Source organism: Aspergillus wentii (genome assembly GCF_001890725.1).
Source record: "Aspergillus wentii DTO 134E9 unplaced genomic scaffold ASPWEscaffold_6, whole genome shotgun sequence".
Lineage (NCBI taxonomy): Eukaryota > Fungi > Ascomycota > Eurotiomycetes > Eurotiales > Aspergillaceae > Aspergillus > Aspergillus wentii.
The window spans coordinates 835,931-852,594 of record NW_024467837.1 but is presented as its reverse complement, the minus strand read 5'-3'; the positions used below and the strand labels follow the sequence as shown (position 1 = coordinate 852,594).

Below are 16,664 nucleotides of genomic sequence, written 5' to 3'. Positions count from 1 at the left end.
ATCAACCTATTAGATATGTTTTACTGTGGCTTTCATTGGATTATAGTATGGTGTGAAACTTCCCGTACATATAAAAGACTCGGATAATCGTCCCTACCATGACTAAGGTATTATCAATCGAGCCTTCATCCACCATGTCCCTATCCGTAATAAGACCAGTTACAGATTGACTAAAGACCAAGACAGAATTAAGGGCCAGTGTCCAGATCGAGTAACTGAGCGGTTCGAGACGGTTCGAGACCCAAGAGGCTGGCAACTGAAGTAGGCTAGCTCTACGCCTTGGCAGTGTGGGCATGTTTCTGGTATAGAGATGCCCTTCAATGTTCAGATGAAGTCTGGATGGAATCACGGAATGTCTCAGACGGCAATAATGTGCAGTTGCCAAAAGTCAAGTTGCGTCTGTCATACGATGTAGCTCAGAGTATATATAGAGACAAGAAATGCCTTTCTTGATGACTTCAAGTCACTGCGTGTCTACCTTTTCCATTCGTTTTTACCATTGTATTCTTGCTTTGGGCTGGTCCCTCATTCATTCTCTACAAAATCAATCAACCTTTTCAACTTCAAAATGAAGCTCTCTCTTCTCGTTGCCGCGGCCATCGCGCCCCTGGTCTCCGCCCACTACTTCTTCGACACCCTCATCATCGACGGCCAGGAAACCTCGCCCAACCAATACGTCCGCTCCAACACCCGGCCCCAGAAATACAACCCGACCAAATGGGTCAACACCCGCGACGACATGACCCCCGACGTGCCCGACTTTCGCTGCAACAAGGGCGCCTTCACCTTTGCTGGCCAAACCGGCACCGCAGAGGTCAAGGCCGGCTCCAAGCTTGCCCTCAAGCTGGGTGTGGGTGCTACCATGAAGCATCCCGGTCCTGCTCTGGTGTACATGTCCAAGGCTCCCAGTGCCGCCAAGGAATACGAGGGCGATGGCAAGTGGTTCAAGATCCACGAGGAGAGCGTCTGCGACAAGAACAAGGACTTTACCACGGATGCCTGGTGTACGTGGGATAAGGATCGTGTCGAGTTTACAATTCCTGCGGATCTGCCGGATGGAGAGTATCTGATTCGGCCGGAGCATATCGGTATGTTCATCTTCTATACCAATTGGGTAAAGGATACTAATTTCCGGAATAGGCGTGCACGGCGCTCACGTTGGAGAGGCCGAGTTCTACAACACGTAAGTCCACCTTTCACCTGTATTCTCCCATTCTAGCAGACTGATTACTGGCTCAGCTGTGCGCAAGTCAAGGTTGTCGGCGGCGGCAATGGAACTCCCGGCCCTACTGTCGAGTTCCCCGGCGCTTACAAGAAAAATGACCCCTCGTTCAACTTCAGCATCTGGAATGGCTACAAGGACTATCCCATGCCTGGTCCGGAGGTTTGGACTGGGTCGGGCTCTGGCAGCTCTTCCAAAGTGGCTGACACTACTGCTTCCTATCAGGGAAATGTGGGCACTTGCAGCAACAATTTCCATGTTCGTGAGCATGCTCGTGATTTTAGCTACTAAAGCGATGGGGAAGACTTTTCCGGTTCTGTTGTTGAGGCTTTGGGGCAGGATTGATCTAAAGGTGTAGCTGGTGGTCTGTTGAAAAGTCTATATCCTATACTGAGCTAGAAGATGACTATGTCATCTAAAACTTGTAATAGTGAATTGAAGGCCTATATTAGACTGATTAAATGTTCTTATTACTTATTTTTCTCATGCACCATTATGCCACATTACAAACCATAAGTGATCAGGAGAAACTAGGAATGGAAAGTACCTATAAAATATAAATATGGATTTCAAGTGTGTTAAACTGGGTACTATAAAAGCATTCCTCAAGTGGAAGTGATCAGGGGTTAATAATAATAATTAAGATAAACAGTTAATTTATCTCTATAGTTGGTGATTATAGGTAAAGATATCTTCTTCTCTAATAGGGCTAACTATAAATAACCTCCATCAATTTCTCCCTCTCCGTATCCTCATCCACCATACCCCGGAACACTCCATTCCGCACCTCCATCAAATCCCTCGGATGTCCGAATTCCACCGCCGCCCCATTATCCAAGACGAGAATGCGATCGAAATCCGCAATCGTACTGAGCCGATGCGCAATGACAAGCAGCGTAGACGAGTCCCGACCAAACTGGGCGCGCAACGCCTCCTGGATCTGCGCATCGGTCGTGTGGTCCACGGCGGAGGTGGCCTCGTCCAGCATGAGGATTTTGGGGTTGGCGACGATGGCGCGGGCAAGGCAGAGGAGTTGGCGCTGGCCTTGGGAGAAGTTCAATCCGCCTTGGGAGACGGGAGTTTCGAGATAGTCCACGGGGGGTGAAGGGGTGGATCCGTCGTCGCTGGGTGAAGGTGAATACGGCTGTTCGGGGATAAAGCGAGCTTGCGACAGGGCGGCGAGGAGGTCGCTATCGTCGACTTCGTCAAAGGGATCGAGGTTGGAGCGGATGGTGCCGGAGAATAAGACGGGGTTTTGCGGGATGATGGCGAGTCGACTGCGGAGGTGAGCCAGCTTCACCTTTGAGATGTCGATGCCGTCAATGAGGATCTGGCCCTCGCTGGCTTCTAGGAATCGGAATAGGGCGAGAGCAAGCGAGGATTTGCCTGCTCCGGTGCGGCCGACGATGCCAATGCGTTGACTCCCCTCGACGACAAAGTTGAGGCCCCGGAGAACGGGGGGTAGGCTGGGGGCGTATTTCACCGTCAGATCGGTCACTTCGACGCGACCGTTTGTGGGCCAGGCTGCGGGCGGGTCGATTCCGTCGTAGATTTCGGGTTCGATGTCTGAATATTCCAGCACGCGGTCGACGGCGTTCATTCCGAGCTCGACATTGGTGTAGGACCGGATACAGGGAGTCATGGCGCCTGTCAGTTGGACGGCAAAGCTGATCGTGAAACCGGCGGTGGCGGCATCGATCTTCCCCTGCGTCGTGATCAGGAGAGCAACGCAGGACGCAAAGATGGCTCCGATCATACTCACGCGGAGGCCAAGCCATCGGGTGAGGAGCCATTGGGTCCAGAAGGCGCGGGCATGACGGTCGATGCGGTCCTGCATCGCGTGAATGTAGAGGTCTGATTTTCCATAGGCGCGGATCGTCCAGAGTCCGGTGAGAGAGGTGTTGATCTGCTCGTAGACGGGGCTGCGACTGATATTCTCGATGCGCTTGATCTCTCGGGAGGCGATGAGGTATTGCCGGGCATAGAAGACCCAGCAGAACGCAAGAGGGATGGCGAAGATGATCAGGAGACGATTGACGAATAAGCCAGCCACCACAATACTCACGCAGACCATGCCCGTGTTCAACATGAGCGTCAGATCGGCACACAGTCTGGAATCGACCTGGTTGAAGTCGGCGGAGAATCGATTCAGAATCTGGCCGAGAGGAACGGTGTCCAGCCAGCGCAGCGGTGCTCGCAAGACGGCCTGCAGGCATTCTTGGAAGAGAGATTCGGATGCTTGGAGGGTGGCCAGGAAGACGAAACAGACCTGCAAGGAGCCCATGATCCATTCACAGGCGGCGATGGCGATGTAGACCCCAAGGTAGAACTTCAGGCTGGGATCGATGGTGCTTTGGGAGGCCGCGGTGCCTTGGCTACTCCAGATGCGTAGCCACCAGTTCTGTTCGATTAGCAGATGCAGACCAAAGGAGTGGGAATGCTTACTCGACCGAGGGTCAGCGCGGTGTATGAAAGATAGCCCAATACCAGCAACCCCCATCGATGCCAGCTGCCACTCGCGGAGATATACTGCTGGAAGAGTTGCAGGACCGAGGTGCTTGTTCTTCCCCTTTCCTTTCGAACAAAAGCCTGTGCTTCATGCTGGCTTTCAGGTCTACTTTCTGCGCTTCGAGGTCGATCCGAATCTGGCTGTTTCTTTGCCACTGGTGAAGGTTCCTCTTCATCTACACACTGCGAATTCAACACGGCCTCCAGGACCGCATTATCCTGCAGATCAGTCGGTTTCCCAGCAAACTCCACCATGCCATTCTGCAGGTGAACAATATACCCAGCATCAGGCAGACAGATCCCGACATGATGCGTGGCCAGGATGCGAGTTCGTCCTGTAGCCAGAGGCCCGGTCAGGGCATGCTTATACAGATGCTGCGCGGTATGCACATCGACCGCGCTGAAGATATCATCCAGAATGAGAATCCCGGCCCGAGAATACAGCGCTCGGGCAAGGGAGATTCGAGCTTTCTGCCCACCGCTCAGGTTGACTCCGTTGGGTCCGATCTCGGTGCGTTCTCCGTCTGGAAAGATTTCCAAATCGGCGAGGAGAGCGCAGGCGTGCAGAACTTGCTTGTAGCGCTCTGCGTGGACGGGGAGCCCGAACAGGATATTCTCTTTCACGGTTGCGGCTTCAATCCACGGTAGTTGGGCGACATAGCCAACGGCCGAGTCGACAATCCACCGCTCGCTTGTGGTGGATGCACCCCAGACGTCGTCGTGATGGGGCTGAACGGGAGCCTTGACTTCTCCGTGCAGAATGTCGCATTCCCCAAGAGTGGCAGCAAGTAGCAGGCTCTTCCCTGAACCTGTCCGGCCGGAAATGATGCTCAGCTCGCCGCGGGGAAAGTCTAGATTCAGCTCTCGCAGAGTCCAAGGAAGGTGATCTTTGGTGGCAGTTCCAAACCACGCAACTGCGGCATTGTAGAAGCCAATGTCGGTCGATGGAGTGAGGTTGGGCTGTTTTTCAGGCGCCATGAAGAACTCGTCCAGACGACGCATACTTCCCAGAGCGTCCAGCATATTGGACAGTAACTCCGGTATCATGCCCAGGGATATTTGAATGGTAGCCAGCACGGAAATGGCGGTAAAAGCAACGGATGATGTCAAGCCATTGTGGCGGATGGCATAGATCCCCAGCGAGCCAATGGCCAGCAGGATCGGGCCCAGCAGGTATAGCGACATGGTGGTTGCGTTCCACGCAAACACCCGGCGTTGCGCCGCCAGTTCGTCCCTGCGCAGCTCGTGGATCTTCCTCTCCCACTTGCTTTCCAGGGCGGCGAATTTGACTTGCCGAATGCCCTGCAGCACCTCGGAGAGGATGGCCATCTTGCCATCTCGGGCTCCCATCAGGTCTCCGCCGGCGGCGGCATATTTCCTCCCACACAAGACGATCAACGGCGTCAGAATGACCAGATTGGCAATGCCCGTCAGCAGACTCTGCCACCCGAGGAGATTATTCAACAGCACACAGGCCACGACCAGCTTCAACGGCGCCAGCAGCAGGTTAAAGCAGAAGGTGGCAAACGTGGCAACGCGCTGGCCATCCACGGCGACCAAGTTGATGGCATTCTGCGTGTCTGCGTCTTTCTCTCCATCTGCGGTGGTCTTTGGGCTGCTGGAGCCAGTTAACCGCATCGCTTTGTTGAAGACGATGATGGAGATCTGCTCGTACACGCGCACCGAGATCTTGTTCCACGCCACCCAACACAGCCAATTCTCCATAAAGGCCGAGAGCATCATGGAAACCCCGAGCGCGACCACGATCACCAGCATTTCTGCGATTTGCAACCCATGCTCGCTTCGTTCGAGGAAACGCAGGATCGCCAGCAGCGACAGGTTGGGCGAAAAGGCCACCACAGCCTGGATGAGACACAGCACGAACTCCAACAGGAGGTAGTGTCGATGTGCGCGCAGCAGAACCTTCCACATCGGGGCCTGAATGGCGGCTGTGGGAGCTGCATTCCGTTGGACGTTCTCCTTGGCCTGGGAAAACGATCTCTGCAGATTTTCTGCTCGGCTGGCATGGTCCAGCTCGGGCAGTTGATCCACGTCGACGTCTTTTCCTCTGCCTACAAGGATCATCACTGTCGCTGCCCAGCTGAAGGTGATGCGTCCGAGGAAAGAGGTCGAGTTTTCCCGATCGACCACGGTGCCATTCCGACAGACATCCGGACGGCGGGGGAGAAGCAGACCCAAGAGGGAGGTGAGAATCAAGCAACCGCATTCTACAGCCATCAAAATGTCATGTACAGAGCTGGTCGGTGTCTGTCGTTGGAAGAAGAATGTGCTGATTGCAATCCAACCATTGGCACTGATCTGTAATCCAAGCGAGAAACGAGCAATCGCGTGCGGTTCCAGCAGCAGAGCAACGCTCTGGACCACCAAGAGAATCTAACGCCATCAGCAATGTTCCTAAACTTGGTATAATATGCATCCTACCAAAATCCCAAGATGAATCCATCCATCCTGTGTCGGGGCGACAATCGCCCGTGCGAGAGCAACACCACCCGTCCCAACGAGGATGACAGCAATGGCAATCCGATGCCTCCACCGAGTGACAGCCTGGACCGCATCTGCTGCCGCTTCACCATCTCGATCCGTATAGAAATTGGTCGCAAATTGATCTTTTGCGTGAGAGAGCCGACCGAGACAGCGGACAAGACTCGATATGGCTGGCAGAGCGAGTAGAAAGGCCAGCACCAATGCAGAGACGTTGACCATCAGCAAGGAATGGGGTGAATCCAGCATAGTGCGAGTGTCTTCATCTGACATTGAATTGTCAAAATCAAGGATTCAGATGGTGATTTCTGAGCTGAACTTCAATCGATCGCTTCGTCTGAGCAGGTGGGTCTGAGATCTGGTAATATATATATTACAGTGTATTACAATGTACTATAGTGTAATATACACAGCTGATCTGTAGAATTTGTCCAGTGGATTGGTGGAGTTCAAATACGAAGATTAAATTATAACTAACTAGATTTGGTCAATGTGCGAATATCCTCGGCTGAGAAAAGCAACGATATTCATGGATGCGGCCCGCTGTATTCGACAGATTCTCTCTTCTGTAAACACTCTTCATCTTCCATCTTCAAACAGTGTCATAGAGCCATCAGACAACATGCAACCACCATCCAATCGCCTTCAATCAACCTATCTTTCTCCCGATGGAGAGGACTATTTCCCAGTCCCCCCAGAAGGGCTGGACGTGGATCTCCACAATGCCAACTGTGACCGGTATCAAGGCCCGCTGGAGAACCGCTGTGGTCCATGGCCACACGGCTCCGTCAAGTCTCTCTGTCCACACCAACTCTTGATGGCCAAGGAGCATCACGACCAAGGGGCCAAGTTACATGAGGCTTTGGCTCTGGCCATTGAGGATATCATCGAGCGGTGGTGGACGGATGAGGAAGCACGACTGCCCCAGCGGATGCCGTTGGAGCCCCAGGAAGAGGACCTTTTGCGGGTGAGTTGTCTATCTACATACATCCATAGTACCTGCTGACCAAATACCAGTGGATGGATCAAAATCCATCGTTGATCCCCCCGTATCGAGAATGCCAAGGGTCCTGGAGACCAGACTTTCTCTTGGAAAACGGGGAGGAGGCTGATGCAATGGAGAGCTTTCGCATCTGCGAAATCAACGGCCGATTCTGCTGGAATGGCTATGTGCAGACTGCCTTGGCCCAAGAGGGGGTGGAAGTGTTCAATCTCGACAAAAAGAGGCTACAACACGGCGCAGAGCCGGAAGCGGTATGTGATGCGATTGCTCTGTGCTCTATTCCGCATTGCTAATATTCCTTAGATCCTCGGTGGACTGTTGGGGCTTTTCAACCATAATCTCCCGCTGCATCTCCTTAAAGGCGAGGAACGTGGAATGGATATCCACATGTTTGTGAGCTTCATGGAGGAGCGTCTGGGTGTCCGGCCCCGGCTGATCACCCCCCCCGAGCTGCGCTTGATCCCGGACAGCGAGAGCAAGACCGGCTATAAATTGTGCTGTCTTGCTGGTCCGCAAACTCCGGCTGATCGGATATTCACCCTTGATTCTGGCGAGGCCGTCGAGGAGATCCACCAGGTTGGCCTGGAGTTGCACCAGCGGGAATTCCGGGTCCTCTCGCCCGAGATGATGAAGGAGCTCAGCGTGCGCGGCTTCAACGACATGCGGACCATCCTGCTCACTCATGATAAGAGAATGTTGGGAATCGTCCTGCAGGAGCTGGGTGCGTTGGTCGCCCGAAAGGTCATCTCCCCCGAAGGCGCAGCGAGACTGGAAAACGGCATCACGCCTACCATCCTTCCCGGGTCTGTAGAGCTCGACAGCCTCATCGGCCGCTCCACCGCATCACCGCAGCTCAAGGACGGTTACATTCTGAAGCCGGTTCGGAGCGGCAAAGGCGCAGGCATCCTCTTTGGCGACCAGCTCAGCCACGCCGATTGGCAGGCCAAGCTGGAGGAGCTGACGTGCCCGCAGCTCCAGCCCGGCAGGACGGTCTACGTCGTGCAGCGCAAGATCGATCAGCTATACTATGACATTATTATTGGAAGGACCGGAACGCCAACAGCCTGTCATATTGTCGGGACGTACCATGCGGTCAATGGCGAATTCCTGGGGCTGGGAGGCTGGCGATGCAGTCCAGGAAGACTATGTGCAGTGGCTGACGGAGCGACCTGGACCTGTTCCGTGCGATCAGCCGAATAATGGCTTTTTGCTAGTATAGATACACTAATACATCCATTGCTTACATAGTAAAATTACAAAGTACATCCTAGTGCAATACTAGTTCGCAGCTGAAGATGACAGACCCACAGTTCGGCTGAAGAACTGAACAAGACCCACAGCAGATTCAACTCATCTGCTGTGCTCGAGGAGTCAAATGGGAAACTCTCCGTCTCTTGATAGTTGATAGATTCTTGAATTGACGGACATGAAAGAGCAGCCCCCACCTTCGAGCTATCCCCCTCGGGGTAGCAAACTTAACCTATTCTTCTCTTTCTGCTCGATCCTTCTCTGCCTATCGTTCTATCAACATCTCCCCCGCTTCATCCCACTTTGCCAACGCCAGCATCAATCAGCACCCTTCAACCTCGAACAACTGCTGCTCTCTGTCCCTAGCCCAGCCAAAGCCCGTCAATGGAGCTCCTACTACTCCTCTGAGCCCCATTTCGCCGGCCAGTGCCTCCCCAACGGCCTCTGGACGCAGGCAAAATGGGAGGAGTTTGGCGTCGACACAACCTCTCTCCACTCCTATCCTCTTCCATCCCCCATTCCGATGCCCGTGTCTTCTCGGCTGGCTCTTCTCAACCAGGCCAACGGACAGGTGCTGTATGAGGCTGCATTGACTGAAAATGTCACCGATGTCAACCCTCTCACGGGCGAGAGAGTGGCATTTCCCCCATTCGTCTCCTTTTCTCCGAGTTACAACGCCACTGCCTCCGTGGTCTACGCCAATCACGGCACGCTCGAGGATTTCGAGGATCTGGCCCGGGCCAACGTCAGTGTTGCGGGGAAGCTCGCTATTGTCAAATTCAACATGCTGGCGGAAAGCCTCTACGACATCTCTCAGCAGACGGGGGTTGCGGGGTGGGTTCTCTATATGGACCCCCAGTTTGATGGGGAAATCACCGAGCAGAATGGCTATCTGCCTTATCCCCAGGGTCCGGCTCGGGCTCCAACCAGTGTTTCTCAGCGAAGTAGGGTGCAATCCCGTAAGATTCTATTTTGTCTTTTTCTTTTTCTTATGCTTGTGTTATTTGTCTTGCTAACTTTGGCCAGGCAAGGGTAATCCGCCGGTTCCTTTCATGATCATTTCGTTTGCGGATGCAGTTCCGATCTTGAAAGCCCTGAACGGGATTGGGCCGAGAGCGGATGACTTGGGCGTGAGATGGCAGGGCGGGCAGCTGGGACACCGTGGCGTGGAATATAATATCGGTCCTTCGTCCGCCGGTGTGGTATTGAATATGCAAAACGAAATAAAAGACACCCAAGCGACTCTGTATACCGTGATTGGGGAGATCCAAGGAGTAATCACAGACGAGGTCGTGATCATCGGCAACCACCGTGATGCGTGGGCATCAGGCGCCGGTGATCCCGGCAGCGGCTCTGCCTGCTTGAATGAGGTTATCCGCAGCTTTGGCCAGGCCGTCCAGCACGGCTGGCAACCTCTCCGGACTCTTGTTTTCATCAGCTGGGATGGCAATGAGCCCGGCTTGCTGGGATCCACAAACTGGGTGAAGGAAAATCTCCCCTGGTTATTTAACCAGACAGTCGCCTACATAGAAACCGTTATGGCCGTCTCCGGCCATGACCTCGATATTAGATTCAGTCCATTACTGGCTCCGCTTGTGCGTGATGTGACGGGCCAGATTCAATCTCCCAACCAGAGTATCCCCGGCCAGACGGTGCTGGATGTCTGGGGCGGCGTGTTGCAGCGAGAAGGTGGCGGGGATGCCAATCCATTTGTACAAAAGACCATCACGTCCGGCCAGTTTGGCTTTAAACGAGGGCCTCAGGACGCTGTCTGGCACAAGCATTCCGGCTTCGACACGGTCCAGTGGATGGATAGATTTGGGGATCCGACCTGGCAATACCACGTTACCGCTACCCAGATCTGGGCGCTGCTCGCGGCTCGACTGGCCGATAGCCCGGTCTATCCATTCAGCGTCACTGAATATGCAGTCTCGTTGCACCGGTACGTCGCTAATATCCAAAAGCTGGCGGATGAGAAGAGTTTCCACTTTGATTTCCATCCGCTGCACCAGGCTCTCGCACGCCTTCATACCATTGCGCTGCAGTTCGACGCAGAGGCAGACATTCTCAGGAAAGACCACGCTTGTAAATCGCGATCGAACGACCTCGCCACCAAAACACAAGCCATCAATACCAAATACCGCCTGTTTGAACGCCAATTCTACTTGGAGGATGACGTGGGCGATCCAGACCACAATCATGTCGTTTTCAACCTCATCTCACGGGGCAAGGAATTTCAGGCCGAGCTGCCAGACCTATGGAACGCGGTTGAAGAGAGGAATGTGACTGAGACAGAGGTAGGTCTCTATCCGAATATATGGATAATACTAACAGTGGCAGAAATGGCACAACATTGTCAGGTCGAAAGTGGAGGATGCCACCGCTTATCTGCAATCATAATGCGATCATTAGACTAATGAACGATGAGTTTGACCGGTGTGGCCGTAAGAACCGTTATATCAACTACATTAAACAGATCGCTTTATATTTGTCAACGGCTCAATCGTCCTCTGAAGCGTTTGCTTCAGAAACGGAACCAAATCCGTCCCACCTGTGCCTAAAAATAACCTCTTTTCCTTTTCCTGTCTCCAACGCCCCGCCGTTTGCTGCACCGGCCTCTGAAAATTCCCCTTTCGAGACTGCGAGATGATATACTTGGCGACGATCTGCAGATGCCTCCCTCGTAATGCCCCCAACATCTCCAGACAGCCCGCATATGCCACGTACACATCCGGATGGGAGTGCTGCCTCGCCTGCGCAAAATCCCTGATATTCGCGACCCTGGCCACGTCTTGGAGGAATAATCGATGCGGGCCGGGCATATACTCTCTCATTTCGCGGATGAAGGCGCCCTCGCCACCGGTATGTTCGATTCCAAGGACAATATCGAAGAACTGAATCAGCGAGCTCTGCGCATTGCTTCCCCCGCGGTACGACCGCAGCTCCGTGTCCCGTCGTCCATCGTTAAACGTAAACGTAATCCCATCTGGACGACCAAACTGCTCCATACTCTTGGTACCAGCCAGGAAAGGACGGAGTTGGTGGTAGAAGACGGCGGGATCGCAGCGCTCGTACATTCTGTCAAGCAGGGTGCCGATTTCTGCTACTTTCTCACGGACGAAGAGCAGGGATTCCAGCACGGTGTGGTCGTCGCCGGACCGGACGGCCTCGATGGCGCGTAACATTACTGGGATGACGGGTGCGCCGTGAGCTTCGATTGCGACGGAGACGAGGTAGAACCATTCTTCATCGGGGGTTCCGGTGAAGGAGGTGATGGACATGAGGGCGTCGAGGTGGTGCGTGGGCTCATCGCGGCTGGGGGTGTAGTTCCATAGACAGACGGCGGCGAAAGTGGCGATGGGCGGGAGCTGCAGATACTCGCAGACGTCGAATAGGGGGATGGAGATGCAGGGGGGGATATTCTATGGCCAGTCAGAAAAGACCCCAGTACAAGTTATCCTGCTTCGACGTACTGTCCGCGGCTCTCCTCCCCACATATACCCATGTAACAGAAAAGCAAGACACACATACGCTCGTCTCCATTCACGGACACCCCTCAGCCGAGACGTACTCAGAACCGGTAACCGGTCAATCTGATCCTGAAGGCCATGATGCAGCAGTGGGATGTCGGCCACCAGATCTTCCCAGGGCGCATAGTAGTCATCCGGGAGTCGTTCCAGCGGGGTCTCGGTGGGCAGAAATCCCCATTCCGGGGAGAGGCCGTAGTCGGCTGGATTGGGGATGGGAAACGGATGCATGGGATCGTGTCAAACCGCCTGCGGTTGAAATGTCTGAGAAAGAGGGAATGGACGAGAAATTCGAGGTCGAACCATTGGTTGTATACTTATTTATTCCACCGGGCTCGGACGCTCTACCGTGTTGGTCTGGACGATCGGTCGTGCTTTTGGGAGATCTTGGTTGAGAGCTATGGTGGAGCTGCCGAGGAGTTCAATGATGGCGTGAGTGTAATGCTGACCTTTCGTTTCGATTGCTCATTCTTTCCTGACTCTGGCCGTGTTGTGATGGATCTGCATGGCTGGATCTAGTGCCAAGAGCTGAAGGGAGCTTCGCGACCAATCAAATCAACATATACTGCAGTTCCTGGTTTTGTTGTTACAATACTAGCTGTAAATACAAGCTGTAAATACGGTTATGCAGCCAAGTGGACCGACAAGGTTCGTTCATCGCTGAACTTGGTCGAAGACAACAAAATGACACGGCCGAATGAATCAAAACCGGATATGTTTACGTACAATGAGCGAGTCCTAACATTCGGGCTGAATTTCTGCATCGCTCGAGGTTTCAGCTCTTATTAGAAGCTGCATCATGGTTACTTGGTATATCTTGCTATGTTCCCAACGTAGAATACATCATGCAGCGATGCTTCCGTCGACTTCATATGGTCAGCAGGCTGGCTAAACAGCCCAGTATATCGATGCATGCCCACAGTTCCATACCGTGCCGTTCCAGGCCCGACGCACGCCTCTCAAAGAACAGACATCAACGCCGTCAATCACATTCTCGAAAATGAAGGAATTCTGCATGTGCAGCTCAGCTTCTTAGATGACAAGAGCGCTAATGGACGGTGGTTACAGACTCACAATGAAGTGAAAGATCCCAATATGCATCTGCGACGGGTTGGAATGTATGGGAATTGACTAATTCTCCACAGCTGCGTCTGTGATCATGTAGTCCATGTGTACAAAGCGCTATAGAATAATGTTGTCGATGATTGGGCACTTTCCAGATGAACACTCTGATTCAGGGATCTGAATGGCAGGAGTTGTTGCTGAAGGTCTTGTCGACTTATATGTGATCGTGATTCAGCTGTGGTATATTCAAATTGGGCCTCAAGATAATTTCTTGTTTATTAAGATACCTAATGCAATAATTAGAGCCATTTAGAGTATATATAGAGTAAATGGCATAGATCCCTTGAAAAGAAGTGAATCCTGGTTTGCAGTTCTGTGTTTATATGCTCGGTTGATCTACCTCAGTGTCACTTTAACGGCCACACTTTTAAAATCCACTTTGAAAAGAAAACCCAAGACTGTTCTAGGAACTATCTACACGTCTACCCAATATCGACAGCAAGTCCGGATACCAGGCACGATCCGACCACTGGTTGATCTGCTTGTCCCTGGTAGTCCAGCCACCGAGTGCCGAGGCCTTCCATTCCGGCTGTACAAGTACTTCTATGCACTCCTCTCTCTCGGCGCGGATGGCACAATCCAAGGCCGTTCTATCCAAAAGACCGGCCTCACTTGCTAGCCGGCAGCTTTTATCGCTTTCTAGCAATAGTCGGACCATCTCCCTTGCTAGCTCGACGCGTGGATTGTGAACGGCAACGTGTAGAGCAGTATGCCGATGCTGATTCGTAGCGTGTAAATCGATATTTGGAGACGTCAGCAGTTGACAGACTTTGTCAGTTGAAGATCCAAGAACGGCGTGGTGCAGGACGATGTCGCGATTATGCTCGAGCAGACCGTCGGGAATCTCAGGATCGGCACCCTCGCTGAGGAGAAGTTTGACCCATGTGTATTCGGAGAAGTCAATCGCATAAAGCAGTGGCGTTCTCCCCTCGTCGCTAACGGAATTCAACAAGGCGCGATTATGACGCAGAATAGCGGGAAGAATCTCTGCTGGGCAGTGCGTCACGGCCATATGAAGCTCTGTGAGACCGCGACATTTGTGGCGGCCCAGCTGGAGATCCGGAAACTCAAGCAGTCTCTCCACGGTATCTCGATCGCGTCTAGATGACGTTCTAGGGTGCATGGCGACCATAAACGGAGTACGGCCTTCTTGGTCAGCGTGATTCAAACCGGATCGGCCGCCATTTCTGAGAAGATAAAGGATGGTTCTGGAATCGGAAAGGCAGGCCGCAAAGTGCAAGGGTAGGAAGCCTTCTGTTGTTGGGGTCAAAATCACTTTGGGTTGTTGAGATAGCACCTCGGCTCTCTCCAACATCATGTCTAAAGCCAAGTCGCTGTCAAATGGCCCTCTCTCCACGGCCCACATCAATGGACTCCTCCTCGAATTGTCAAGAGCACACATGTCTGCCCCCTCCGCGATGAGACGCTTGATGAAGCTGATATTCCACGGGGTTCTGCACAGGAAATGGAGAAGCGTCACACCATCACGATCCGCAGTGTGAAACAAGTGTTGCTGGCCGGTGTTTACGCACCAAGCAAGCAGGATGGAAAAGGTGTTTTCTTGATAGCTCTGAGCAGACAAAGACAGCACCGTTTGGCCTTCGTTGTTAAGTGTCTCCACATCTGCGCCATACTGCAGCAGAACCTCGACCACTGCCGCATGACCACTCATCGCCGCAGCTGCCAGTGGAGTCAAGCCATGCGCATCTTTGGATTCGATGTTGGCGCCCTTCTCTAGGAGCAGCTGCACTGCTTTCTCATGGCCCATTATACTCGCCCACGCAAGTGGTGTTTGGCCATACTCTGGCTCCGTCAGCTCTATTCGGGCCCCCTTCTCCAGAAGCAGGGAAATCATCCTCTCATTCCCGTCTGTAGCTGCGCGCAATAACGGTGTCTCGCCCTTTTCATCGTGGAGATTCACATCTGCGCCTTTGCTAAGCAGCAGCTTCACTATCGGTTCATGGCTTCTCCAGACTGCCCATGTGAGTGGTGTCCCTCCATATCCAATCCCCCCCGCCAGTGCTTGGACTACCCACGAGCATTCGAAATCAGGGATGATCCCAAGGCCATAGTCCTTTAGTACCTTGATGGTATCCCACCGATATTCAACCCCCGGAAAGGCTTCATCTTCCCTCAAGGACGAGATTTCATTGGCCAGTACCTTGACTGCGTCTCCTATGCTCGGGTCCCAAAGATTGGTGTCCCAAAACACCTTGGTATCGATTTCTTTCTTTTGACTATTAGCACATGCCTATTACTTGACAGGCAAGCTGACTTACAATGAATGGCTCAAAAACCTGGTTCCGATTTTTTGCAATACTCACTATGGCACACAGATGCGAGCACGTTTGGCCAAGCCGCAACGTATCGTCAAAGTCGAAGAAGGAACAAATCAGCAACACTAACTCTGCTGGGAGATTTTGCAGGCTGGCCATTATATTCTGGGTTAGTTTGCTTTTTTCTGGAAAATATCAGCAACGGATTTGCATTGTGTATTGATGAGAGTTGGGTTTCTGCTGTGGATCATTCCCCGTTTATATGCCCGATCGACGCTCAGCCTCAGATGTATCCAAATTGCATCAGCCAAAGGCGGCCACATGTCTGCAGACAACATGATTCGGCCTTCAGTCATGGGCACCCCACATCTCTTATGGCTGCTTTGAAGTATAAAAAGTATACTATTTTTTCTCACGGATAGCATCAAAAATAAGTAATAAACACTGAAAATACGTGGCTATACAAGGCGTTCATAGAGGATTTTAGACAAATTTAAAAGGTCAACTAGGTAAGAAGCCTATAGGTACTATGATACAGATTACAGTAACACGATTGATTATATCTTAGACATTTTTTTAGCCTTTCTTTAAGAACCAGCCTATTAGTATTCTTTATATCTTTGCTTGTCCACTATTCAATACCTACCTTTGCATTGATATTTCTTACCTAGTAGGCAGCTTATCTATTCAGAGTTTCTGACAATTTACAACTATTACAGGTGTGGGAATTTTAAACAGTACCATAGAGAGCCTCTTGATGAGATAAGAATATAGTTAAGCATAGTAAATTTGTCTTCGGAGAGGATGAATGATCGCGGAGTACATATTATCTGTCTTACGTTGGTTAGTGCGGAAGGATGCATAATTGGCACGGTTACTACCAACATTGGAGCGAGGTTCTTCGCCATGTTCCTGTTTGTTCCATCCCTTCCTCCATCTATAATTCTCTATTAACAAAATAGAATGCCCATGGGCACCGATCAGAGTACCAAATAACCCTCGTCTGGTTCGCAAATTCCTTCCCTAGACTGCTGGTGCAACGATCCGCGGCTATCAACGGCTAATATGACCGGAAACACGGCCTTGATATATAGGAGTTAGTTACATGTGGCCGTATTCGTGGGGGCTGCAGTATATTCCTTGTGGGAGTGCGATGGCTGTTGTCACGGCGCTGGTGGCGGTTTTGGCGCCGATTATTAGGAGTGTGCATGTGAGGATGAACCAGAGGCTTGAGAGGAAGGATGGAGAGGGTG

At 52.3% G+C, this 16,664-nt stretch overlaps 6 protein-coding genes across 6 annotated transcripts; 3 read left to right on the top strand and 3 right to left on the bottom strand.

Moving 5' to 3' along the window:
* Positions 1 to 478: 478 nt before the first annotated feature.
* Positions 479 to 1,669, top strand: ASPWEDRAFT_159216 (lytic polysaccharide monooxygenase auxiliary activity family 9 protein). Its single transcript, XM_040829763.1, has 3 exons — positions 479 to 1,088; positions 1,141 to 1,183; positions 1,240 to 1,669. Exons 1-3 carry the CDS (start codon positions 569 to 571, stop codon positions 1,511 to 1,513), a joined length of 837 nt encoding a protein of 278 aa, XP_040686622.1. The 5' UTR covers positions 479 to 568; the 3' UTR covers positions 1,514 to 1,669.
* Positions 1,670 to 1,742: 73 nt separating this feature from the next.
* ASPWEDRAFT_53013 (putative ABC bile acid transporter) lies at positions 1,743 to 6,454 on the bottom strand (the record flags this gene model as incomplete). The annotated part of the gene is made up of 4 exons (XM_040837814.1): positions 1,743 to 1,769; positions 1,947 to 3,623; positions 3,668 to 6,124; positions 6,173 to 6,454. The coding sequence occupies 4 exons, from the start codon at positions 6,452 to 6,454 to the stop codon at positions 1,743 to 1,745; spliced, it is 4,443 nt and encodes a 1,480-aa protein (XP_040686621.1).
* Positions 6,455 to 6,824: 370 nt separating this feature from the next.
* ASPWEDRAFT_185395 (uncharacterized protein) lies at positions 6,825 to 8,435 on the top strand (the record flags this gene model as incomplete). The annotated part of the gene is made up of 3 exons (XM_040832083.1): positions 6,825 to 7,199; positions 7,250 to 7,486; positions 7,539 to 8,435. The coding sequence occupies exons 1-3, from the start codon at positions 6,855 to 6,857 to the stop codon at positions 8,433 to 8,435; spliced, it is 1,479 nt and encodes a 492-aa protein (XP_040686620.1). The 5' UTR covers positions 6,825 to 6,854.
* A 164-nt stretch (positions 8,436 to 8,599) lies between these two features.
* On the top strand, positions 8,600 to 10,917 carry ASPWEDRAFT_598504 (uncharacterized protein). The gene is made up of 3 exons (XM_040838477.1): positions 8,600 to 9,442; positions 9,510 to 10,780; positions 10,824 to 10,917. Exons 1-3 carry the CDS (start codon positions 8,662 to 8,664, stop codon positions 10,881 to 10,883), a joined length of 2,112 nt encoding a protein of 703 aa, XP_040686619.1. The 5' UTR covers positions 8,600 to 8,661; the 3' UTR covers positions 10,884 to 10,917.
* A 34-nt stretch (positions 10,918 to 10,951) lies between these two features.
* On the bottom strand, positions 10,952 to 12,465 carry ASPWEDRAFT_159207 (indoleamine 2,3-dioxygenase; the record flags this gene model as incomplete). The annotated part of the gene is made up of 2 exons (XM_040829762.1): positions 11,957 to 12,465; positions 10,952 to 11,905 (listed from the first exon to the last, which is right to left on the bottom strand). The coding sequence occupies exons 1-2, from the start codon at positions 12,239 to 12,241 to the stop codon at positions 10,952 to 10,954; spliced, it is 1,239 nt and encodes a 412-aa protein (XP_040686618.1). The 5' UTR covers positions 12,242 to 12,465.
* A 968-nt stretch (positions 12,466 to 13,433) lies between these two features.
* Positions 13,434 to 15,623, bottom strand: ASPWEDRAFT_42971 (uncharacterized protein). Its single transcript, XM_040835921.1, has 2 exons — positions 15,415 to 15,623; positions 13,434 to 15,365 (listed from the first exon to the last, which is right to left on the bottom strand). The coding sequence occupies exons 1-2, from the start codon at positions 15,568 to 15,570 to the stop codon at positions 13,539 to 13,541; spliced, it is 1,983 nt and encodes a 660-aa protein (XP_040686617.1). The 5' UTR covers positions 15,571 to 15,623; the 3' UTR covers positions 13,434 to 13,538.
* Between the last annotated feature and the right edge of the window lie 1,041 nt (positions 15,624 to 16,664).

Coding starts and splice junctions, on each gene's coding strand:
- ASPWEDRAFT_159216 (XM_040829763.1), top strand. CDS start 569: ATGAAGCTCTCTCTTCTCGTTGCCGCGGCCATCGCGCCCCTGGTCTCC. Junction 1,089..1,140: donor GATTCGGCCGGAGCATATCG/GTATGTTCATCT, acceptor TTTCCGGAATAG/GCGTGCACGGCGCTCACGTT. Junction 1,184..1,239: donor GAGGCCGAGTTCTACAACAC/GTAAGTCCACCT, acceptor TTACTGGCTCAG/CTGTGCGCAAGTCAAGGTTG.
- ASPWEDRAFT_598504 (XM_040838477.1), top strand. CDS start 8,662: ATGAAAGAGCAGCCCCCACCTTCGAGCTATCCCCCTCGGGGTAGCAAA. Junction 9,443..9,509: donor GCGAAGTAGGGTGCAATCCC/GTAAGATTCTAT, acceptor AACTTTGGCCAG/GCAAGGGTAATCCGCCGGTT. Junction 10,781..10,823: donor GGAATGTGACTGAGACAGAG/GTAGGTCTCTAT, acceptor TAACAGTGGCAG/AAATGGCACAACATTGTCAG.
- ASPWEDRAFT_42971 (XM_040835921.1), bottom strand. CDS start 15,570: ATGGCCAGCCTGCAAAATCTCCCAGCAGAGTTAGTGTTGCTGATTTGT. Junction 15,366..15,414: donor AGGTTTTTGAGCCATTCATT/GTAAGTCAGCTT, acceptor AATAGTCAAAAG/AAAGAAATCGATACCAAGGT.